This window comes from Zootermopsis nevadensis, unplaced genomic scaffold, assembly GCF_977971745.1.
Source record: "Zootermopsis nevadensis isolate Lab colony 2312 unplaced genomic scaffold, Znev_1.0 Znev_ptg000003l, whole genome shotgun sequence".
NCBI lineage: Eukaryota > Metazoa > Arthropoda > Insecta > Blattodea > Termopsidae > Zootermopsis > Zootermopsis nevadensis.
The window spans coordinates 8,618,220-8,643,224 of NW_028259135.1; the positions used below are offsets into that span (position 1 = coordinate 8,618,220).

At 39.9% G+C, this 25,005-nt stretch overlaps 3 protein-coding genes across 5 annotated transcripts; 2 read left to right on the forward strand and 1 right to left on the reverse strand.

Annotated features, from left to right (window-relative positions):
• Positions 1-58: 58 nt before the first annotated feature.
• On the forward strand, positions 59-18,959 carry sno (Protein strawberry notch). 3 transcript variants are annotated; one of them, XM_022066063.2, is made up of 27 exons: positions 59-210; positions 743-851; positions 933-1,022; positions 2,829-3,092; positions 3,335-3,543; positions 3,737-3,830; positions 4,096-4,305; positions 4,981-5,156; positions 5,660-6,066; positions 7,057-7,210; positions 7,642-7,802; positions 8,149-8,268; positions 8,711-8,877; positions 9,761-9,967; positions 10,498-10,802; positions 11,605-11,704; positions 12,714-12,878; positions 13,002-13,114; positions 14,540-14,711; positions 15,013-15,121; positions 15,225-15,340; positions 15,464-15,651; positions 16,389-16,514; positions 16,655-16,776; positions 16,866-17,059; positions 17,579-17,682; positions 18,118-18,959. In XM_022066063.2, exons 1-26 carry the CDS (start codon positions 190-192, stop codon positions 17,662-17,664), a joined length of 4,185 nt encoding a protein of 1,394 aa, XP_021921755.2. In that variant the 5' UTR covers positions 59-189; the 3' UTR covers positions 17,665-17,682; positions 18,118-18,959. The 3 variants fall into 3 exon arrangements, with proteins under 3 accessions (XP_021921755.2, XP_021921756.2, XP_021921757.2); XM_022066064.2 differs by having other exon boundaries at positions 2,844-3,092; XM_022066065.2 differs by having other exon boundaries at positions 2,847-3,092.
• On the reverse strand, positions 18,895-22,585 carry LOC110830819 (protein GUCD1). Its single transcript, XM_022066126.2, has 6 exons — positions 22,358-22,585; positions 22,110-22,269; positions 20,701-20,827; positions 19,813-20,032; positions 19,512-19,586; positions 18,895-19,126 (listed from the first exon to the last, which is right to left on the reverse strand). The coding sequence occupies exons 1-6, from the start codon at positions 22,383-22,385 to the stop codon at positions 19,029-19,031; spliced, it is 708 nt and encodes a 235-aa protein (XP_021921818.1). The 5' UTR covers positions 22,386-22,585; the 3' UTR covers positions 18,895-19,028.
• A 209-nt stretch (positions 22,586-22,794) lies between these two features.
• Positions 22,795-24,508, forward strand: SmD3 (small ribonucleoprotein particle protein SmD3). Its single transcript, XM_022066128.2, has 2 exons — positions 22,795-23,194; positions 23,497-24,508. Exons 1-2 carry the CDS (start codon positions 22,879-22,881, stop codon positions 23,601-23,603), a joined length of 423 nt encoding a protein of 140 aa, XP_021921820.1. The 5' UTR covers positions 22,795-22,878; the 3' UTR covers positions 23,604-24,508.
• The last annotated feature ends 497 nt before the right edge of the window (positions 24,509-25,005 follow it).

Consider the following 25,005-nt stretch of genomic DNA (forward strand, 5'->3'; position numbering starts at 1 on the left):
ATAGTTCAATTTTGTACTCCAATAAAAATGTCCTCAGAGTTTACTTTGTACTTAATATTTCAAATCAATTGAATTCAATCGGAGCATCTACAAGCTGTCACATCTAGCGGCTGTGAATTCTGGGATGTAAATCAAGATGGCGGGAGCAAGCAGCAAATAAAAGAGGAAAAGAGTCCGCGCGGTCATAAAATGCCTCGTCCTAAAAGATCGGTACGTATTAATCGATTGTTTTAGTGCAGTATATCGTAATAGATGTTAATGAATCATTAGCAACTAATGAATCTGATATTGCATTTGAGTATTGTGGAGAAAATCATCATACATAAGATATGTAATTTTTATGATTGTGGGAAATGGAATGGAGGTATCCCACAGACACTGTTTGTCATGTTTTTACGATCATAGAACATTGGCTTGAACACTGAAAGTAATAAAATTTATGGTATACAATGGCAGCAGAAACCACGTAGTTATTTACACAGTTTTGTATTGATTAAGCATACTGCCTTTGTCTTGCACCAGAGAAACAAAAAGACAAAAAAAGAGTAATGTGTAGAGTAACTTGACAGGAGAAACATGTATATGCAAGGGCTCTTGTTTCTGCATATGAGGCAATGTTATTTTTTCGAAATGGTATACTTTTATATTTTAATTAAAATTTGAAGAATGGCAACCCTTCCAAAGGATGATTTCTTGGTAGTTTTGCTGTGGTTTGAGATTGAGAAGGTAATTTGTATTGTAGGTAACCAGAAAGGTGAACTACACTGATGTCAGTGACAAAGAAGAGAGTTCCCCAGAATCAGGGAGTGATTTTGATGATGATGAGGATCCTGATAAGATAGAAGTTCCAGGTGTGTAAACCTAGAGTTATTGTTTAAATTATGGATTCACCTTAGTTGATGGTTTTGAGTGAACTTTATGAATGATTCCAGGAGGTGGGAAGGACCTAGCAACTGCAGCATCCATCAGCACATTGAAAGAAGAACCAAAAGATGGAAAAGTGAAGATGGAAGACACAAGTGGTAACTAGTGTAGTTTATTGCTAAATTATAGGACATGGAGCAATGTACCATGGTCTGCTCTATTGATCATGTGATGAGAAAGGTGTCTTGGTGCATCTGTAAAGTGTATGAGAGGAACCTTGCTGAAGTGATAAAACAGTTTCTGCTGCACACACGTGCGACATGACATGTTCTTCTGTCTGCAGCATTGAAAGTGTTAAGTGTTTAATTTTGCGACATTCATCTATTTACATACTGTATTTCACTGAAATGTTATCAATAAGACTCTGCATAGTGCACTGATTGTGAATGTTCACATACCAGAAAAAGCAGAAACTTCAAGCCTTGTTGTGTGTTAAATTTTGTATTAGCTGTTGAAATAACATAGTGTGACATGTTGCTGTTGACATTGTTGAACTGTTTAATAACAATGTCAATAATAATACAACAATGCATGAATACAACAATGTCATTAAACAGTTCAACAATGCCAACCGCAACACGTCACACTACCCCCTCCTTAAAGCTGCTCGTCCCGAGCAGCACCCGAATACGGCGCCAACCTGTCCAGGTGGACTACTATCATCCGGGCCCGGGTATGCCGCTGAATCCGATAAACCATGTTGTTGATTCTGGTCACTACCCTGTAGGGGCCCTCCCAAGATGTTTGTAGCTTCGGAGACTTCCCTTTTGTCCGGGTAGGACGATACAACCACACGCGATCTCCCTCCTGGAAGCCAGCCAAGTTTGCCAGGCGATCATAGCGTGCCTTCATCCGGTCGCTGGCCATCTTCAGATGCTGGCGGGCATGGTTATGCGCGTCATAGAGTCGTTCCTCGAGATCCGCCGCATAATCGGTTGTCGACTTCTCCCTATCTGGAGGAGACCCGAACATAAGGTCGCACGGCAGGCGTAGCTCCTTCCCAAAAACTCGGCTGGCTTCCAGGAGGGAGATTGCGTGTGGTTGTATCGTCCTACCCGGACAAAAGGGAAGTCTCCGAAGCTACAAACATCTTGGGAGGGGCCCTACAGGGTGGTGACCAGAATCAACGACGTGGTTTATCGGATTCAGCGGCATACCCGGGCCCGGATGATAGTAGTCCACCTGGACAGGTTGGCGCCGTATTCGGGTGCTGCTCAGGACGAGCAGCTTTAAGGAGGGGGTAGTGTGACGTGTTGCGGTTGGCATTGTTGAACTGTTTAATGACGTTGTATTCATGCATTGTTGTATTATTATTGACATTGTTATTAAACAGTTCAACAATGCCAACCGCAACACGTCACAATAATATTGCCATTATATGTGATCTGAGGTTCCCACAGCAGTGAAGATTTTGATGTCAGTCTTCTAGGTAGTAGTGCATTTGGACTTGTAGGTGGACACTGTTTCAATGGAGATGTATTTTCCTGTGAAATATTGGCATCTACCTATAATTCCTCATGATGGTATTACCCAGAATTCCAGCAATATTGTTGGCAGTCTCTGAAGCTTAAAATAACTAAACCTTTATTGACCAATAATTTCCTGTTTAAATACTGGCAAGAAAAAGATAACCAAAGATAGAAATGGAGACATTTCTGATGCAGAAAAGCCACAAAATACCCAATATTCCATTTACAGGATCTACCATTTAAGTCTGAGAGAAATTTTACTGATGAGATGCTCAAAAGTATGTTCAAGCACCTTGTTAATAATATTCCTTTTCTAATCTTGTCTCCAGTTTGCTGTTCACAAGGTTCAAAATGTAGAACAGTGTTCAAAGAATTTCCCTGGGATTAAAACCCATGACCTTTCACTGGTATTTTTTTATTTTTCATAACATGAAGTATATTTCACTTCAGCAGCCGGTACAAATGCAGCATCGAACCTTCCTAGCAAGATCCCAGGAGGCTTGGTCACCAAAGGCAACTCAACTCTTGGCTATGAGAAGGTCCGAGTCGGCGGATCTGGACAGACTCCATTTCCTTTCCCACCGCAGGGTATGTTCGGTGGAATGGGAGGACTGGGAGGTATGGGAGCGATGGGCTTCTTTCCCGGAATGGCAGGGATGCCACAGCACACCCTGAATCCTGCCCAGTTGTTCCAGCAGAGTGCGTGTAACCTCTTCCTGGTTCTATTTGAGCTTCATGACAAATCTGAGTTTCTTATCTGCAGAGAAGAAGTGACACACATTTTGGTTCTTTGGTGAATTCTGTGTCCTATTTGGCGAGCATTTCTGTAGTGTGTGTTTGAAAACATGGTTCATGGGTGAATATAGATATCTAATTATTAAAGAAACTTGCAGTTGTAAGATTAATGGGAGGTTTTATCAAAATTTTTCATTTAATTTCAGCACTGGACATGGGTGCCTTCAACCCCATGAATATGAACATGAATCTGGGTCACATGGCTGCCATGAACCCTTTTCTTCTGGGTCAGAATGGGGCATTACTCAACCACCTTCTTGGTCAATCTGGAATGAATGCAGCCATGCATCAGGGCTGGGCTGGTGGCCTCTCGGGAAAGACGGTGTCACAGTTGTGGATGAATGATGAAAGTAAGGTATGTCTCCTGCAGTTATACATGTGGGCTATGTGCTGGTCAACTTTGGGCCATGCCATTTTGGTATCAATCTCTCTGCTTGGCCATAGCTGTTGGTTGGAAAAGGTTCAGGAAATTGCCTGGTGTCCGCTAGTAACACAGTTTGTGTGAGAATTGTGTCACATATCTTAATATTGGTATTGTGTTTCCACAGCTTAACCCTTTATCTACTGTGCAGGAAGAGGAAGAAGTAGATGATGAAGACATGGGTGTGGCCGAGACGTACGCTGACTACATGCCGAGCAAATGTGAGTATTCTCTTCCTCCCGCTCTTTTGCCTCTTCATTCGCATCTTCTGTGCTTCCAATCAGATATTGAGACCTTTACACCTGTATCAGATCAGATCATCAGCTGTGGCATTTGTCACACACAGATGCAGGCGAATTGACGTGCTCCGTTTCACATAATCATTCTTGCATATCTCGGTGGCATTTCAGTATAGGTGTAACTTTACTGATCAGTGAACTGTCCTCTGCTTTTGAGTATCAGCTGATCTGTTGAACTGTTGGGCAGTGAAACTAGGTAAGAAGCACCCTGATCCAGTGGTGGAGACTGCATCGCTGTCAAGTGTCGCCCCCACGGACGTGTGGTACAAGATGTCGCTGCCTGAGGAAACGATGACAACGGGAGCATTGTCTGCCCTGCAGTTGGAGGCCATCACATATGCTTCTCAGCAGCATGAGCACTTCCTACCTGATGGGAGTCGTGCTGGCTTCCTCATTGGTGAGTAACTAGCCAGTGCGATTCAGTATGTTGCAGATAATTAAATAGCACGTGAGAGGTTTGATTCATTTTGTACCAGGGATTGTGAAATGTTGGAAGAAAAGCAGTGTATGGCCTTATGTTACAGATTTTAAGTTCAGTATTAAATATGAAATATGCCTGATTTATTATTTTCTGGTCGTAGTACTTTGAAAGTTAAAATACATTGCAGTCTCAAAAAATGAGAATGTGATAAATTTAGAAAACTGGGTGTAGATGGAAGAATGATATCGAAAAAGAATCAAAGAATAGGGTGTGATGATGTAGAAGAATGGATTGATCAGGCTCAGATAGGATCCACTAGTGGTTAACATGGTTATGAACCTTCAAGTTTCATGAAAGATGTGGAATTTCTTGACTATTTGAACAACTGGCAGCTTGTTGAGAATGACTCTGCTTTGTCGAGTTTAGTACTGTGTAAGATTTGAGATTTCCACAGCGGTGAGCATGAAGATTTCTGTCTTCTGGGTTGTTGCGCTGTGTAGTCTGGTCAATGTTTCAGAGGTCACACTGCCTCCGTCATCAGGGCGTTGAGTTTAGTACTAATGCACACTTCTCTGTGGTTAGAGGAAGTTGAAATTTGAGTTAGGATATGTTTGTTTGTGATCCTGTGGCTTGTTTGTTTGTTGGTGCCAGGTGACGGTGCTGGTGTCGGGAAGGGACGAACAATTGCTGGTGTGATATTTGAGAATTATCTGAAGGGGCGCAAGAGAGCAATCTGGGTATCCGTGTCCAATGACCTGAAGTACGACGCTGAGAGAGACCTACGTGACATTGGGGCCTCAAAGATAGAAGTTCACCCTCTCAACAAGGTAACACCCACATACAGTCATGGTCACCACACAGGCCAGTGCTTATGTTTATTATTGAATGCTGTTGTTTTGTGTTTGTTTGTTTGAGTCAGTGCAAATTACCAGCAGAGATATTCATTATTACAGTGGTGAACACCTTTCTTTGCCTTTATGTGTGTGTTAGAACAACTCATTATAGTGTCTAGACAGTGGGCTTGACGAATGGGCTTCGATTCCTGAAGGGCAGAGATTTTTCTTATGGCTGCCGGGTCTAGACTGGTTCTGGACCCGCTGCTATTGAATGGGTACAGAGGTTTATAATTTTTTTTACCTCTGTGTGAAATGGACTTGTACGATGTCCCTGTGAGTGCAGTCCCCGCTCGGATGCATGCAGTGCTCTACCTTTGATGTATTCTGAAGCACTGAGTGTAGTACTGCTTTCTCTTCAGGACTGAGTTACTATTCATCATAGTTACATGACATTGACACATTATGACATGTAATTTAATATCTCTGATCCACAGTTCAAGTATGCCAAAATTTCTTCAGCTGTCAATGGAAATGTGAAGAAAGGTGTGATTTTCTCAACTTACTCTGCGTTAATTGGAGAATCTACGCAGTCAGGTGGGAAGTACAAGACGCGGCTGAAGCAGCTACTGCAGTGGTGTGGGGAAGATTTCGATGGACCAGTTGTGTTTGACGAGTGTCACAGAGCCAAGAACCTGTGCCCTGTGGGCTCTTCAAAGCCCACGAAGACGGGTCTGACTGTGTTGGAGTTACAGAACAAGCTGCCGAAGTGTAGAGTAGTTTATGCATCTGCTACCGGTGCTTCAGAGCCTCGCAATATGGCTTACATGACGCGCCTGGGCATCTGGGGTGAAGGCACGCCTTTCTCCGAGTTTGCAGATTTCATCTCTGCTGTGGAAAAGAGGTTGGTTTTAACACCCTGTGCAGGGACATGACATGATACGTATTTTTAGGACTCTAGGGTGAACAGTAAGTAAATCAAGTTTCAGGTTATTTTTTGTGTTACTAAATAACAGGGATATACATTAATAGGTGTTGTGCATTAGTTTAAGCTTAAAAATTCACATGCATAAAAGGCTGTGCTCTGTAAACAAACATTTATGATTTATAATGTTCTTCTTGCACCAAGTTATGAGTCACAAGATGTGACTGTACAAGAGAAAATGCTTAGGAAGTAAAATCGATTAAAAGTTCAATGTTGTGTGAAGATTGTTCAAAAAGTGATAAGTCTATGTTAGTACTGTGTTATATTTAATGATCTAGCTTAGCCTGTTCCTTTTGAAAGGATCCACTTTGGAATTCAAAACACTTATGAATACTGTTACGTGACCCTGCATTGACCTGCCAGTTTGAACATTAGCAAAAATTACAAGCATCCATTTGCATTGCACCTGTGAGAGTATCAGGGCCATCATAGTTGGGAAGAAAATTATTGTTTCTTTGTTTATAACTTGTATGTGGCTCACCATGCAGTGCGGAGTGGCAAACAATGAAAAAATTTTCCTGCTTTAAATGGTGAATAAGATAGTGCGGGACACCCCTTTTGCTTCATGACAAATTCTTCATACACAACAAACAACACAGTCACTTTAGAGCATTTTGCTTTTGTTTCTAAGTGAAGGTTTCCCTTCGTATCATCGTTCTTAAGCCCCGAAGAACATGATCTCCCAGCAGTGCCATAAAGTAAGTGTTGAGTTCTGTTGCCTCCAGGGCTGGTTAAGATGGAGTACCTAGTTAGTGAAATGAGGAAAGATGCTACTGCTGGATTACTCATGCCTGAAACTTTTCCATTTATCTGCACTGATACACTGTTTCTGATGACAGGAACAATAAGTCATCAGAAAAAGACTGAAGTGTGGTGCCTGGAAGTGAAACGTGAATGTATGTTTTGCAGAGGTGTGGGTGCCATGGAGATCGTTGCTATGGACATGAAGCTTCGAGGGATGTACATTGCAAGGCAGTTGAGTTTTCATGGTGTTGCCTTTAAAATAGAAGAAGTGGGATTATCAAAAGAATTTGTTAAAGTGTACGATGAGTCAGTCAAGTTGGTAAGTCAATTTTTGAAACCGTGCATGTGATCTTCGTATGTGTTCGGACTAGTACAGACTAATAACTGGTTGATCAATGAGGCCAGATAATTTTTTGTTTAACAGTGTTTGCAAATGTCCATAACCATAAGACATCAATACCTTACTTTATTTCTGGAAGTATGTGGTTTATATTTTGAACTGAGTTTTTCATTATTTTCTTTACGAAAATGGCATCACTGAAATCAAGCATCTTACCTTCCATCATTTGACACTACGAAGGTCTTGACATGTGGCACATATTGTAATATAATCAGATAAAGATATAAGACAATGCTTGTTAGATTGTGCTGTTTTTAAGACAATTGCATCACCTTGAGCTTTGCAGACTTCGGTTCCATACTATCGTGAATATGTTTCTGCTGCCCACTGATTGACTTCTCTTTGTTCAGTGGGTTGAGGCCATGCAGAAGTTCCAGGAAGCTGCTGAACTGGTGGATGCAGAGAACCGCATGAAGAAGACAATGTGGGGGCAGTTCTGGTCCTCACATCAACGCTTCTTTAAGTACCTGTGTATTGCAGCAAAAGTGAACCACGCTGTTGTTACTGCAAGGTAAAATACTGTTCTGATACGACTCCATTACAAGGTGGAATTTTTTTAACCTGAAACTGGAAGTCCTGAACATTATATCTCCAATTATTAAATTTTGTATCAGTAACTTCTGAATTCATATGATACTTTCATGGTTTACTGGTAAATACAAGTCAGGCATCTTCAAGTTTTAGACTTACCTGTCTGTCACTGTATAGTTGATAAGTTGCTACCACATGGTGATGTTGGTTTAACATATTTATACCTATTACCTAGACTTGTCAGAACATTCAGCTGCAAAACTGTAAAAAACTGGCAAGAGTCTGTCACTTGCCATCTTTCTGCTAATGAATCGATGTGTTTACAGGGAGGCTGTGAAATGTGGAAAGTGCGTAGTGATCGGTTTGCAGTCAACAGGCGAGGCACGTACCCTGGAACAGCTAGAGCGAGATGATGGGGAGCTCTCTGACTTTGTGTCCACTGCAAAGTGAGTTATAAAGAAAACCCGTGCGGCATTTGCATGGGTACAGACCCGAAAGAAGAAATGTGATCACAGAAATGTTTTGTTGATATGTCGAATGTCCTTTGTAATAGGGTGACACATTTGATGACTGAGGATTTTTATATGTCATACGTAGATTGACATACTTAACAGTGGTTTCATTTTGAGATTCATTTCCTTACAGCAAGCTTATCATTCTTTGTTCAGTTCTATTAACATTTGTAAATAATATACAAGTAAGTTGATAACTTCTGTTATTAGTTTTGTGTTCTGGCATTCTGCTGGTTTTACAGTAAGGAAACTTTGGATTATGCTCTGTAGGAATGATCTTAATTGAAAACAGTGAAATACATAAGTGTCTTTTGGTGTGGTTCGAAAGGGCAAGTACAGTATATCGTAATGATATTATTTGTTTTTATGTTGGCAGAGGTGTCCTGCAGGCACTAGTGGAAAAGCATTTCCCTGCTCCAGATCGCAACAGAATTCACCGGCTCCTTGGGTTGGATCCTCCTCGCAAGTCTGATTTAGGAAAAATCAGTAACAATGGTGATGCTGATGGGGAGGCGGGAGGTTCAAGTGGCAAACGGAAACCAGGTACAGCGAGTCTTCCATCAGACTTTATGAATATTTAATTTTGTATCATAGGTGAGTTTGAAGGAATGTATATTAATAAATTATAACTTAATATTAATTAATATTTTTTCCTTAAAACATATCTGTATAATGCATATACCATTGTACGGGTGAATACGTTTGGCTTAACAAGTATAAGAGTTTGAAAAATTTGCTATTTTCATGGTGGATAAGCGTACTTGAAAGGGAAATCTTGTAAACATGATACAATGTTAAAATGTCATAAGTTTACAAAGCTGTTTGGCGAAGCACCTTTCAAATGATAAGTAACAAAGGGAACATAAGATACATTCAAAAGGAACTGGAAATGGTTAACACACACTGGTAAGTGACAATTAAGATATAGATTCAAGAGAAAGAACATGTCACTGCTTTCTACTTGAACTGAGAACTGAACATTTCATTTCTAGACAATTCCTCAAAAAACTTTAATACAGCTGAAAGCAAATTTTACATCAAGGCCTGTTACTACAGATCATGCTTTGACAAGAGCGGCTGGTGGACAAAGGACTTTAACTGGAGAGAAAGTGAAGAGAGTGTTGCAATGTGAGACCTGTTCCAGCTGTGATGTCCTGTACTGTTAGAAATAAGTGCAGACAGGACCCATTACACTGGGAAGCAATGCAACCACACCACTATGCATTGTCTTTCTGCATGCCCCACAGAGAAGCTGGTAATAACTCGGGGAATAAAGAAGTGCCCCACATTATCTGGAAGTTGAAAGTTCATTGCCGTGACTGTTCTGAACGATGTAAATTCATTCCGCTATATTCTGAGCAGCAAAGCTTAGTGTATTACTGGTGATATATGCAGTTGTGTAATGGTACTTGTCACTGCTTTTCAGTTCGACAGGCAGCTCAGCGAGCATCGAAGAGGGTCAAGATGTCTTCTTCAGAAGAGTCGGACTCTGAGTCGGAAAAGGACGGCAGCAGTTCTGGGTCAGAATTCAAACTGTCTGGCTCTGATTCTGCAGAAAGCGACAGTCCTTCAGAAGACAGCAATGCTAGCTCCGATTTCAATCCTTTCTACTCGGACAGTGACTCAGATGCAGGTAGCGGAGCTGTTTTATTTTGGTGATGGAGTTAAGGTACCTCTGATTCCATGAACGTGATGTAAATTCTGTCATTATGCGGGAAATTTGGAAAATTGTAATGTAAATGCCTTAGAATATATTTTTTAAATTATGAGTTTTACAAAAACAGCTGTAGCAGTTAAGAAGTGTGTATTAGTAATGGCTCATCATATTTAGTTTGCATATATTTATTCTCATACATTGCCAGTGCATCTAAAGGTTAAAACTTGTAATTCTGAACTTTGTATTTGTCTTAAGCAGAACTTTTATGAGTACTGTGAGAGGAAGAAACAAACTGATATTTTGAAAACTGCATGTTAATATAATATTTGTTATGAAAATACAAGCGCATTGTTGAGGAAGGAAGGAGATTGCACATATACTCTGGGTGCATGTTGAAGATAAGGGCGATAAATTTTACATGAGCCATTTTCATCGTTCTCAGAACATTTTTACTAAGACGTGGGTGCTCTTACATTAGTACTTTGCTCATATATTTGTGTCTGCAGATCCATGGGACAGGCGCAAGAAAAAGGGAAAGAAGCACAAGTCATCAAAGAAGGGTCAGTCAACGCAGGATAAAATTAATTCCCTTCTGGCACGTAAAGCCTCTCGCAAAGGGAAGCGTAACGGTAATGGAAACAGTAGTGGTGGTGAGAGAGCGCCCCCGCCTCCTCCTCGTGATGCCATTGAGCGGGCGTGCAAGATGAAGGAGGAGCTCCTTCAGCACATAGAAGAACTTGGGGATAAACTGCCATCGAACACGCTTGATCAGCTCATTGATGAGCTTGGTGGACCTGAGAATGTGGCTGAGGTGCGTTTCTGTTCTGGTACGGAATTCAACAGAATTCAGAAGTCTGGAATGTAATGAGGATTTATTTTATGTGTAGTTTGATTAGTCCTCGTGTATTTGGTCAGTACAGTAGGAAGGAAAATGATGAGCACCGACGTCTAATGAAAGAAAGGACAGCGGCAGAGATTTGTCTCGTGGGAAATATTTATTGCTGGTTACCACAGGAATTATGAAGGCATCATGTAGGATTTTTTCTGTTATGCCGTGGGGAGAAATTTTCAACACATCACAGGTCACACAGCATTTATGATATTAAAATGGTTGTTTTGCTGATTGTATTTCTGAGATTTTAGGTTCTATTACAAGTGAAGTTATTAATTTTGGTCCGCTGGGTTGATTCTGCATGATATTCTAGGTGGTTGTCCTCATTCTGTAGGAATGTACTGCCTCCATATATTCTTCCAAAGTGTTGATAAACATGCCCAACAACCCAGATGACCTACATTGACATTCTTCATAATATTCAAATCATATATCTATATGGAGACTTATAACTTTTGTTTGGTTCCTTCTGGTTACAATGAAGGACAAAATAAAAAAAGTGTGATTACATTTATTTTAATTCTGGATCTTGATCTTGAGTTATATTTTTAAACCTCATTTGAAAACCTGAAGATGCTTGGTTAGTTATGAGCCAATAATATGGAACTTGAACCTTGGGTGAAATAATTACAGATCATAAAATTTAATTCCAAAATGTCATGGAATCCTTTCACAGTATTTTTACTTTTAATTTCAATTGGTAAATTTTCATATTGAACAGATGACTGGTAGAAAGGGCAGAGTGGTCCAGACTGAGGACGGCATCCAGTATGAATCCCGTTCGGAAGTCGACGTTCCTCTGGAGACGTTGAATTTAACAGGTAAGCCTTTATAGTAAAATGTGCATATGATATGTGAGGCTTATACTGTCATTTCTTTACATGAAAATCAAATTACTACTTATTTTACCATTGTATGTGCGTTACTCAGTGTTTGATTTGTTGACATTGTCAAGTCATTCATACCTGCCACCTGTTAATATTAATGTAGAATGTAGGTCAGTCATTTGTCCATAGAACATATCTCAGATCCTTCAAAGTCTGTTAGACACAAGTCATTGTGGACAGCAATAAGAAATAAACATTATATTCATTATTACTTTCAGAGCAGAATATGCCCTGGAAATTCATTCAGTCTTTGTGATCAAAGTATTGGGTTTTATCAAAATTAAAGAAACTTTAGATATATGTGCAGGGTCCGCAGTGGCCGCACTTGGAGGCATGGGTCTTGTACCGGTTGGTCGCTGGGACCGTGGGTTTGAATCCCACTCAATCTATGGATGCTTGTCCGTGTTTTTCTGTGTTGCACTGTCCTGTGTGCAGGTAGAGGCTTTGCGACGGACTGATCCCTCGTCCAAGGATCCTACCGAATGTCTATAGATCAAGCCAACGAAAAGTTGGGACCTGCAGTGCTCAGGCACTTGAAGAACAGTATCCAGTTAGATATATGTAATTCTGTCTTGTCATTGTTCTGCATAGTGCAGCGCTTAGTTTTTGAATCTGAACAATTGAATTTGAAACAAAGTGCTGAGGAGTGTGGACTAAAAAGGAGTTGGAGGAACCTATGTGATGAGGTCTTCATAATTGTAACTCTTCCTGTTCTGTAAGTAGGTAATTAAATTCAGCATACAGAGGATGTAAGGAAAACTCTGGCTTTGAAGTTCAGAAGTTGTGACATATAAGAAATTTCCTTTAAAGATGTGTTATGAGTCTGGTGTCTTTTATGACAGTGGAGATAAATCTTCGGCTTCTGTTTGACAGTGTGGGATTTCTTGATGTGTGTTGACCGATTATGGCAAGGAATTACGCTAATGAAATATTATCTGTGCAGAGAAACAGAGGTTTATGGATGGTGAGAAGGATGTGGCCATTATCTCCGAGGCTGCATCCAGTGGAATCTCTCTGCAGAGTGACCGACGTGCCCGCAACCAGAGACGTAGAGTGCACATCACACTAGAGTTGCCTTGGAGTGCTGATCGAGCAATCCAGCAGTTTGGTACATCACTTTCTTGCCACTTTTTAGTTCCTGCCTTAAACATTTCCCTGTCTTTTTGTGAATTTTGACAAATACAAGTTTTGAATGAGCACACTTTCTGATCACTGACTGTTGGTATTGCAGGGCGAACCCACCGAAGTAACCAGGTGAATGCCCCTGAGTACATCTTTCTGATCTCCGATCTCGCAGGCGAGCGGCGATTTGCATCCATTGTTGCTAAAAGGCTGGAGAGTTTGGTAAGTTGTGTAATGCATCAGAGTTTTTGCAGTCCTCACAACCCAATATGTCTTGAGAACCTTTATTTGTCCTCAAGTAATTTCTTGCTACTAGAGCAGAGCGCTCCTTTCGGAGCTCCTCGGGCGGGTTGGTCAAGTTTGTAAAACGCAACCAACCTTGTGTAAGAAACTAAACTAACCCCCCTTCTTTTTCAGCGTCTTGTTTTTTTCGTTCCTCTGTTCTTAGGGAATAAGTTTTTCTACGTGTGTCGTTAATATGGTCTCGTCTATCATTGTAAGTATTCTTTCGCTCTTCTTTATTTCTTAAATAGGTCTGATGTAGTACTTCTTTACGTCGCTGTTCAGAGGCCAACTGTTCTTGTTCAGTCAACTTTTTACGTCCAGCCCCACCCTTGCAAATCTTCGTCTCAAAATCGATCATAATCATAATATATCGAATGAGTATCACTTTACCTTGTTGCAATAGGTACTTCAAATACTTGATAACGTCTTGTTTCACTTTCCTGATGTTTTAGGACAACTGTCAGAAAATTATCAATAATGCGATTCCACGTGCTTCTTCTGGAGCAGTGATAATGCGACTGGCTCGGTAGTGAAGCGTTATTTGTTTACTCGGCATTGTTGTGGAACACAACAATGCCGAGTTTGTTTATAGTTGACATTGTTGATGACGTAATTTATTGATGACAACGACTAATCACAAATTTTTATAAGGAGATATATATTTTTATAGCATTTATTTACATTTTTGGGGGGATTGTTTAAAAATTTATAAATTGCAGGAAAGAAGCTTAGTGTGTACCTTCAACTTACGTCTTTATTGAAATGCTCAGTTCATAATGGAGTTAAATCAGAAGGCAATGTATGAACATCTTAAGAATATATAATTCCCAGACACAAAAAATATACAATATCATGATGCAAGTTAAAATCAGTTTTACAGCATTATGAAAGTTTTGTACAGAATAAATAAATGGCAGTATTTTGCGTTGATTTGCATCTTTTCAATTATGACTTTTTCACTAAGGAAATACAAGTTCCATGGGGTCATCAAGGAAATGGTTTTTTGCCATTGTTCCTTATCAAACACTGTAATTCAAATAAAACAGCTAATTTGAAAGCAGTATTAAATGGTACTTGCAAGATGGTGACTGACTCATCAGAGTAGCCAACATTTGAAAAGAAAAGTTGGCTGGTCACAAAGAAATTATGTAAAATGTGGGAAATTCAGATGAAATGACATACTTTCTTTGGGGGAAAAGCCCATTGAAGGAAAATTAATGGGACTGAGAAAGTAATTAAAAAATGCAATAAACTGTACATTCCAGGAAAATAAATGTGAGGTTTTACTGTATTCTATTGATATCAACTAAAGCATTAATGAGGGTAGACCAGTATTGCGGAGATATTTGAATCTGTCCACAGGGGGCACTGACGCATGGAGACCGTCGAGCGACAGAGACGAGGGACTTATCAAGGTTTAACATTGATAACAAGTATGGAAGAGCTGCTCTTGAAGCCACAATGAAGACCATTATGGGCTATGAGGCCCCCCTTGTCCCACCACCACAGGATTATAAGGGTGACTTCTTCAAAGGTCAGTCAGTCATGGTTTAGAGTCTTCCATATCTTGAGTAGTCTTATCAGAAACAACACTTAAAAATTCAAAACACAACTTTGCCTCCACATGACTTGAGTTTTGACTTATGTTAGACAGGCACCTTATCATAGCATGTGATGTCAGGTTGCAGGTAAAGGAGAGGGTCTTCAGATATGGGGGATACCTGAAAGTGTATTCAGTAAGCAAGTATGAACAGCCTGCAGAGCCAGGTCCTCGACCAATGATAAAATAGCTTGAATTGAATGACAAGTTTTTCATATACCTACGACCGTTTCAGATGTAGCAGATGCGCTGGTTGGCGTGGGGCTGATATGTAACAGCGAGAACATGCCAGGTGTACTGATGCTGGACAAGGACTACAATAACATGAGCAAGTTCCTGAACAGGTGAGTCTGATGGGGAGTACAGCTGTCTGTCTGCTTGCCATGACACTGCATAGCCCGAGAGGATTTTATTTTACTGCATAATAATATTGAATTTTGTTGTCAGGATCCTGGGCATGCCAGTGGACCTGCAGAACAGGCTGTTCAAGTACTTCACTGACACGCTAAATGCCATCATCACACAGGCCAAGAAGTCTGGCCGTTTTGACATGGGCATCCTTGGTAAATAATAGTAGGCCATGAGCTGCATGTGGTAGTGATTACTGTTTTGTAAATTCACGTGCACAAGTTTTAAGGTATGCCAGAAGTATAATATAGTAACTTTTTACTCTGTGTGTTCGGCAGACTTGGGCACTGCAGGTGAGAATGTGAAGCGTGTGAAAATGTACACGTTCCTGAGGAAACATGCAACAGGTGTGGCTACCACAGAACTGCACATAGTTCATGTGGAGAGGGGAATGAGCTGGCAGGAAGCCATGGACCATTGGGGACAGTTGACAGGCTCAAGGGAGGGCTTCTACCTGTCTCACCAGGTGAGAGTAGGGGCTTGGTATAATACTATAACACTTAGATTGGTTCTCTGTGGTACTGTGTTTCAATCTGGAGCATGTTCTTTTAAAATAACTTGCTTTCACTCTGATGGCTCATGGCTGAAGCATTATGTTTGAAAAATCCTCTCAGGCTAACGCCTGTTTCAAATGGTTAAAACTCGCTGACATTTCAGGGACCATTTCTGCCCCCCAATATGTGTACCTACCCTGGGCCTATGTTCAGATCTGACCACGAGCCAGTAGGAGGCTGGAGGCTGGTTGGCGGTGTTATATGCATACTTTGCTTGGTCTTGTCCGAACACGGACCCAGGGCAGGTATAAATATGGGACGATTGGCTTTGACAGCCATATCAGATGCCCTGATGATGAAGACAGAGATGGTCCGTTTCCTGAAACGTCGGTGAGTTTTAGCCATTTGATATGGCTGATAGCCCAAGAGGATTTTATTAATTCAGTTTGCCATGAAAGTTTTTTGATCATACATTATTGTTTATAGTTGCATGTCCAACCAATTCTTTTTTCCCCCTTTGTCTGGAAAACCCCCATGGCTATCACAATCACCACCACCGCTACTACCATAATCATGATCTAGGTCTACTGATCTGTTCTGGCTCTGAAACAAACAGTTGATTAATCTAATTCTTCTCAAGTCTTATAAAACTCATATCCTTTGAGATGTCTAGCTTTATGTATTATAAGTTGGTTCCTTTTGCTGCTAGATCCGTAATGGAAAGCAGACTGCAATCCTCGCAGTGGCTGTCGAAAGTGCCAAGGGAAAGAAAGATGCAGAGAAGAATAAAAAGGACCAGTTCTACACCATCTACAGGCCCAACACAGGACTACAGGTAGTACATTAATGGCTATCCAATGTTAAGGTTTACTTTTAACATTCATGACAGGTGATTGTGTTTATTTTAATTTGCATTCTCATTGATAAGCTCACTGCCTTTAACCCTTACCAGGTAGAAGTATCTGTATGTTACAGTTGAGACAAGAAACATTAGGTGAGCTGGAGAAGAAATACAAGAAGGTATCGACTGATGAAGCGGAGTCGCATTGGACCCAACAGTACGATTCCTCTGTCACTACTTGTTCCCATGCTTACTGGTCAGTATACAATAAGAACTGCTGATATAGCGTTTAGTGTTCAGCTGTTCGGTTGCTGTTGGGGCTAAATAGAACCTGCTTGTTCACAGGCGCGGCAACTGTAAGAATGTTACGATGGGTATGGACTGTGAAGTAGGCCTGCGTCGGCGAACGTACAATGTGTTGGCAGGCTCAGTATTAAGTGTTTGGGCAAGAGTGGAGAATGTATTAGCGGCAAAGACAGGACACAACTCAAAAATGCAGGTGGTTCGTCTTCGTACTGGAGAAGGCGTGAAGATAGTTGGTAAGTACAGTAATTTGTAATTAAAAAAGTCACACCATGCACAACCCATTCAAAAGCAATTTTGTCCTGTACTCCTGTTGTTGACGTTTCCTGAGTGGCACATATTACACCATTGGTGATTCCTCTAAGGACTGCAGTAGAGGAATGTGTGCCAAATCCGTGACATAGTCCCAGAGATGACAGTTGAGGGGTGTCATGTCAAGTGAACGTGGAGGCAAGCCCATAGTTTCATCAGGGAAACTTCTCAAGAATGAATTACTGTTCTGTTCAAATGCACAAATATAATTTGTTAAGTCAGTATCATGTATACAATTTAGAAACATTGAGGGCACAAAAGACTTTTTGATCTGGTGCTCGAGGAGACTGTTCCGAGCGGTGTGTCTGTTTACTTTCCCACACAAATGAAATGCAGCTTCATGACTGGATCAAGGTGTCATCATCCTGTTCAACATTACAAGTTAACTTTATTTCCCAGGTCCTTGTTCTGTTTTATCTTAATCACAGGCTCCTCTGTTACAGGTACGTTGATCCCTAAGAGCTGTGTGGAAGCCCTGAGGGATGCACTCTCAGCTGATGCAGAAAAAACAGACGAGCAAACATTTTGAAGGAAAGGAGATGTCTAGGTAATGGCATGTGCCATGACCACTTTAACCTTTCCATTTTTGTGCACATCATTCCCTCTTGCAAATAAATCACCTCCACAACTGAAGTACAGCATCTTTACATAACCTACAAATAATAATCCTCCTCCTGCTCCCACATTCTTGATGACTTAATTTGCAAGATGTTTCTCTGCCAAAATTGTATATATATATATTTTTTTTTTGTTTCCTTGTCGAAGTATGTGCATGCCCAGCTCATGATGTAGCTACCCTTACAAGATTTGTAAGAATATCTTCATATAATCCAGAAGTGTCTATCCAACCATCACGCCTTTCTAAGAAACTTATAGATCAAATGAAGATCTGAAATTTTACATATAAGAGCAATTTATACTGAGAAAACAGCATGTATTTGAATCCCAGGCCACACATTTGTGCAATTATCTTTGTTTGCAGGTTACACGGACCAAGCTGCTCTATGGCTGCGGCATGAAGGCGGGCAGCAACGTAACCTTCTGTATTGTGTTCCCATCTTACTTTTATTAAACATTGTCTCTGCCTCGTGAACCCTGGCAGCGCTTCTTTCTCTTGTACGTTTGCGCTTACAGACACACACACACACGTGCGAGTGAAGTATTGTCAGATGGAAGTGGCACTGATCAGCAAGCACACTGTTACTGTCCAACGCCCAACCAGAACGTTAACTATAAGCTGCATTTTAAAAGTTAAGGGGGGGGGGGGGGTGTAGAATTTTCAGACTGTCGGGTTACGTACTCGGCTGACTTTAACTGTAGCAAGCTGTGAACGATGTAGCGTAGATGTGTTGTGGGTGGTAGGACTCTTGTTCTACAATGTGACAGGATCTGGCCAGCCATCATCTTGCCAGCGTTACATAATGCGACTGTCGGACTCTGTCACAAGTTAGTTTTAGAACTGCCAGTATCTTGATCTAGACCATTTAAGTGTTACAGTATATATGTTCACTACTCTACTATGTGCATCACTCATCTCTCTTGATTTTTAATTATGGAATCAGGTTAAAACAAAAAGTGAAAATAAGGTATTGAAATACAATGGAAAAATGCAAGAAATGTGAATTGTTAAATTTGTTCATGTTTCTTATTTTTGACAAGAATTTGTTTATTAGACACACCAATGCAAAATGAATGCTGTACAGTTGTCTGAACAACCTTCACCATTTTGTGTTATTTATAACATAACATAAAACTGTGCTGTCCAAAAAAGAAAAATGTTTTATTTCTCATATATACAAAAATAAACAAATTTGCTGATCCCCACTCCTGTATTGTAATAAGGCACAGAAATTGCTTGTGGAATTAAGGTGTCTGCTGTGTGCATTGGTTTCCTCAAGTCCAGCTTCTGGAGTATATTAATATGGCATCCTCATCGGTCCCATAACTGCATCTTGCTTCATCTAGCATTGCAAAGGACATTGCACAAACCCCTGAAATACAACTTTCAGGTAATGAAGCTGGAAACAAGAGCACACTACAAACTTTCTCGAGTCCATACCCTTTGCTGTATCCAACATTACAAAAAGAAATCTCTGTACTTCAATTTTAATTAAGAAATAGGGGTATGGCTTTCTTTGCAAATAAAAAATGTGTAAAACAAAATGTGATTAAATGATTTTAGAAAAATAATTTATGGCAACTGTGGCATACCTCAAAACTCTTGAATCCACATAATTTGCCTAATGCCTTGTGAAGCGAATAGTCACACAGCTAGTCAAGAAATTCTCTGTCTCTTTTGGAACCAGAAGGTTCATTACATGTTCACAGTAGACTGCCATCTATGAAACAGACCCCAGGAACAACTTTTATACTCACTGTTTCTGAACGTCGGATTACGAAACAAGAACTTCTCATTGGACAAGTTGTATCCACACAGCACAATGTAGTGACCTGCAATATTAACATTGTTCAGGCTGCTGTTACACCTGTACTGGGGTGCTCCGTCACTTGTTATCTGTATTGACCATTTGGGTTGAGACGGACATGCCACATTGGTTCTTACTCATAGTACAAGGAACTGATGGCATCAGCTGAACAGTGTCCAGTAACACAGTTACAGATGATTCATTTCATAGCAGTTGAATGCTAATGCTGATCAGCTTGTCATCCTACATACCAGTGTAAGTGGTGCCCCATGGCAAGCAGCCTCGCAGTTCTGATGTGAATTTGTTAACCTTACAAATGTCACAATGCAAGAGTGAAGCATTTGTGAGCAGGATAACAGGCCCTGATTCTGAGAGGTGATGAACCAAGTCTTCACACGTGAGTGATGCTTTGCGGACCAGGATGCCTCTCTCTGCCGCCTCCAGGAAACGCTTAGTCACCCTTTCCTCATCCTGCATGTATATATGAAAGTGCACACCAGTGAAAGAACTGGTCTAGGATATTACACTTCTTGCATAACACAGAATCCAACAGATGGTAATATATTTGTAAATACATAAAAGGAAAATTTAGAAAAAGAAATGAAAAATAGGCTACAATCTAAAGTTAAACAAATGAGAATATAAATTAAATATGGCTGTATGGGTTCTTCTCAGATATTACCAACTATTTTTTTAGGACTATGTAAAGTTCAGCTTATGCCTTAAAAATGAGGACAGAATTCCAAACAAGGTTCTGAATGTGACAATGTAAGGAAAATTCCCAAGATGGAGACAGTTAAAGGAGGTTAGGTAAGATGTACCACAGAGGAAAGAGAAAAAACAGGGAGGGACGCAGTGATCAGACAACCCACACCCAGCCCATCGCAGTCTCCCAGATTCTACAATAATAGTCCTAGGGATTCTGTATAAACCACTGAGTGCCCCATTATGTAGTATCCTAACTTCCCCGCCTTCCTTACCCTCCTTCAGATGAAATTTCTCTCAGTAATTTGTTTCAAAATTTATGTTCTTCCCTCACAGTAAGAGACCACATTTCACATCCATACAAAGTAAAGTGTGATAGTCATAATAACAGGAAGTGAGACATGCTTACAGGTGACACCTTGAATCAAACGAACCTTCTGCAAAATTTTATTGTAGAAGGACTGTCCTCGATAGCCAGGGTGGATCCCCAGGGTAACTGTGCAATAGAGGTGGCTCACACCATATCGCTTCAACAAGTAGCACAGGTCAATGGTCCAGGTGCTGCGCAGACAAAACATGATCAGGCTTCAAGTGACTCCTGAGCCTCTCATTTACATTTGATTTCCTTTCCTAGAATGCACTCCACCTTAGCTTCTATAGTTGATATAATATCATTTGAAAATTGTATAAAAATGTATAGCATTTCCTGTGCTCATAACACAAACCTCAAATTTATCAGCTCTGTTTTTATACTAAACAGCAACACAAGAACAGGGCAGAAACTAAATGGTTCTCTACGTTACCAACTAAAAAAAATTAGAATGTCTACATAAAAAAAAAGGCTGTTGCAGTTAATACAATAGAGAATTGCAAATTAATTTCTATTGTTGCCTAGCTGGTTAAAATATCACATAGTAGTATTAATTATTTTCACTTCCTGTGGAAAGGAATACATGATCAACCATCAATAATGTCGCAGCATTATGGGCATCTGAAATGGACTTCTGCTCTGATCTGATGCAATTGATCATCCATATCACTTTCAGTCAATGTGAAACCCTCAAGTCTCCATGATTTAAAGCATAAAGATCAATGATTGAAACAGTGGGGCGAAAAAAAAGTGTGATGATTTCAAATACAAGGTTTTTGAAACTTTGAATTTGAACCTTTAAATAAAATACAGTTTGAATGATTCTGATATAACTTTACATTACGGTAACAAATATAATTTTTATGAACTAATTTAAAAATCTTCCAAATAAGATATGTAAGTTTAAGATTTCATAATCTTCCTCTAAAAAAATAAAATAGTGTGAATCAGAGAATCTTTTAATCAACAGTACAATTAGTATTCTGCTGCTTGTGGTGATCTAGGTTGCTACATCATGCAGGTTTGTAGGTGGATATCAATATTTCAATGAGACATACTACCTCCATCTTTATGGCTGAAGTGTACATGGTCTACAAGACTACGTGTCACAACACAGGTGTAATGGACAGCTTCAGTACCATGAGTTGAACACTGAATCTCATATTGCAGTGCTCTGTTTCATCATCATTATGTGTCACCAGAAAGTAAAGCCACAGTTACACTTGTTTGACCTAATACCAAGCAATTACAAAAATACGAGGTTGGCTCTGACAAGAAGTGGGATGGCATTCCACCTCACTTAAAGCATTCTTAAGTGTTAAGCTACAAGCAAAATATGCAAAATACAAAGCATTGGACAATGATCTCACATTAAGCAAGCTACGACTAACTGAAACAGAGAACCTCAAACTACTTCCCACTTTTCAAGTAGACTGCCAACTAGATGTAAATTACTTTGCGTTATAATTATACCTTTTGTTAAAACCCTCTGCCTTACAGACTTCACTGAAATTAATAAGCAGATGTTCTCGTTGTGTTGGTGGCAGAACCATCAAGACACATGAAACTCCACAATCCCAATTAAAACGCTGACGATGATGTATGAGGTGCAATTCCAGCCTAGGCTGAGCATCTACAACAAATTACGTATTTTAAAATTGTTAAGTAACATCCGCTAACTTACTACAATGTGTATAGAAACATTTAGATAATAATCCTACTTTTTTCAGCGTATTTCGAGACTTCCATAGCATCCTATTATATGTCGATTCAGTAGTTTATGTTTTGAAAATATAAGGACTTCGTAATATTGGCTTATTTTATTGTATTATACACAAACAAATAAACCCCTTAATAACTTCTTAACTATAATCTACTAAATTCTTTGACACTTAAACATTGTGTTTTATTAATTATCTTCCTTTCCGAACTCCTTGAAAATTTTAAAGCATCACGTAGCGCACGAATGCAGTTACGCCAACATGGAAATAGTTTGTTTGAATAATTATTGAAAAACTCTAACACTTAGGAATATTTTTATGGCGAGTATATAACCAGAAACAAAGTAAATTAAAGTAAATAATGAAACGAAAATTTACTTTCCGTAGTAGTGGGGTATGTTCTATTCTACTCTATTCAAATTACTAATGTATATTGGTCATACTGAAACCTGAAGGTGCAAAGGAGATGTGTTGAAAGCGTCTGTGTTTCAGTTCGAAGGAGAGGTTTACGGTATATTAAGATGTCTATTGGGGTGCCGATTAAAGTTCTACACGAAGCCGAAGGGCACATCGTAACGTGCGAAACAAACACCGGCGAAGTGTATAGAGGGAAACTGATTGAGGCGGAGGATAACATGAACTGTCAGATGATAAATATCACTGTTACATACCGGGATGGAAGAGTAGCACAGCTAGAAAACGTGTACATTCGTGGATCGAAAATCAGATTTCTTATTTTGCCAGATATGTTGAAGAATGCCCCTATGTTCAAACGTCAAGGCAACAAAGGGACTGGTGGAGCCGGTAGAGGGAAGTCAGCAATTCTTCGAGCTCAAGGTTAAATAATAATTACGCAGCTTTTGTATTGCAACTGCTTGAGAGTGACAGAGTTATTGTTGATTTCTATCACGTAATGTAACCGAACCTTATAAATGTGTGGATACCGTCATCACTTCATAACGTTTCAGCTGTCTGATAATAGTGTATTTTTTTAAATCATAGTAAATGTGGCTCCAAGTTGTTCATATATGAAGTTTGCTTTGTAGTCAAATATGAACTTTAATTTTGTAGCACATTGAATATTTGTCGTTAATATAATGTTGTGGACACGAATATTGATCCCTTGTGACTCCTTACAGCTGCACGTGGACGGGGTCGTGGTGGACGTGGCCGAGGAGGTGGCAGCTGGCAGGGTGGCCCTGGAGGAGGTCCCGGAGGTGGGAGAGGACGGGGAGAACGATCATGAACGTCATTCACATTGGTGTGCAGTTTGACACTGAAAATCAATTTCAACATTCAGTACATTGAATATTTAAGTAAATACAAGTGCATTTTTTTGTATGCTGTATAATAAATTCATAAAACATTCTAAACTCCTTCTTGGCAGGTTTTTCTGTAGCACTGTTCAGTAGGCACTTTGCAGGTTTACAGATGGATTAGTAAATCACAAGTTGTAGAGTTATAGTAGAAAGTCTCATTTAGTGGTCTGTGTGACACTAGAGCTGTTATACCATGGTCTATATTTATTATACTTTACTTAACCATACTTTGCTGATGTTGGATTTCTGCGGTGGACTTGTAAGTGCATACCAATATTTTGGAGTAACATTGTGTATCCATCTCCTCTGCAGTGTTGGTATTTACCTACAAGTTCACAGGATGTTACAGCTCAGGAGACCAGCATTGGTATCACTGCAGTGAGGTATATAGAACAGAGTGGCAATTGAAAGTGTGTAGAAGCATCAGTTGGCACTATGTTGTTCATTAATCAAAATACCACTGCAGTTTATTTTGTTTATTACTCTTTATCAGAAGCTAGCGCATCATTTGTTATCACACTGGAGTGTACGTTGCAACCAGTGAACTCATTTGTTTGGAAAGGAAATTTCTGAAATTTCTCTGTCACACATTTACTAGACTTGTGTTTACTGAACCATAAATGTCTTAACCACAGCAGAAGGATGCAGTGTGTATTTATATTGTCTTCAGGATACTTATTGTCCATGGAATGTGGATCACTTACAGAAGAAATGAAACGAGTGGAATTATGCATTGTTCAGATACAAAGTTCAAAACAAATATATTCAGTGGATTGTTTTTAAATGTTTTAATAATTCAGTACTTGACAATAAATATAATCATTCAGCTGTGTCCACATACATTTTTGAAAGATTTCCCAGCCTCAGCTTATATGAATATAGATATACACATGATTTTCTACATATGATGTAATTTACAATGGCCATCTAGGCTTCAGAAAAGGAATATTAGGTTGATAGTAATAAAATGTGTGAAAGAACTCTGATGTTGCTGATGGGCACAAGTGAAGTGAGACTTAATCAGTTTACTCCAAAGATCAAGTTCTTTTGCCATACCAAATTTTTAGAAGTATTCATTGCCTTGGAATGATTAGATGGTCCAGTCCAACAGGGAGGCTTCATACAGGGAATACGAAAAAATAAGGGCTGGGTCAGAAGAGAGGGGTAAGGGATGGTCTGGGTTTGTGGCAGAGCCGATTCAGTAACACAGGATGCCCGGGCAAAACCTAGGGGAAATCTATTTTTGAGGTTGGGGTACATCTCAAGAAGAAGACTTGAAGAACCAAAGGCCAGTGGAAGCAGCTGCCTTCGACGAGAGAGACGCGCTGA

Bases quoted from the DNA above. Each gene is read 5' to 3' on its own strand.
- sno (XM_022066063.2), top strand. From the start codon at position 190: ATGCCTCGTCCTAAAAGATCG. The intron at 7,803-8,148 runs GTAAAATACTGT...ATGTGTTTACAG, and splicing joins CACGCTGTTGTTACTGCAAG to GGAGGCTGTGAAATGTGGAA. The intron at 10,803-11,604 runs GTGCGTTTCTGT...CATATTGAACAG, and splicing joins GACCTGAGAATGTGGCTGAG to ATGACTGGTAGAAAGGGCAG.
- LOC110830819 (XM_022066126.2), bottom strand. From the start codon at position 22,385: ATGGAAGTCTCGAAATACGCTGAAAAAA. The intron at 20,828-22,109 runs GTATAATTATAA...TTGTCTGCGCAG, and splicing joins GCAGAGGGTTTTAACAAAAG to CACCTGGACCATTGACCTGT. The intron at 19,587-19,812 runs GTATGTAGGATG...TTAATATTGCAG, and splicing joins ATGGGGCACCACTTACACTG to GTCACTACATTGTGCTGTGT.
- SmD3 (XM_022066128.2), top strand. From the start codon at position 22,879: ATGTCTATTGGGGTGCCGATTAAAGTTCTACACGAAGCCGAAGGGCAC. The intron at 23,195-23,496 runs GTTAAATAATAA...GACTCCTTACAG, and splicing joins AGCAATTCTTCGAGCTCAAG to CTGCACGTGGACGGGGTCGT.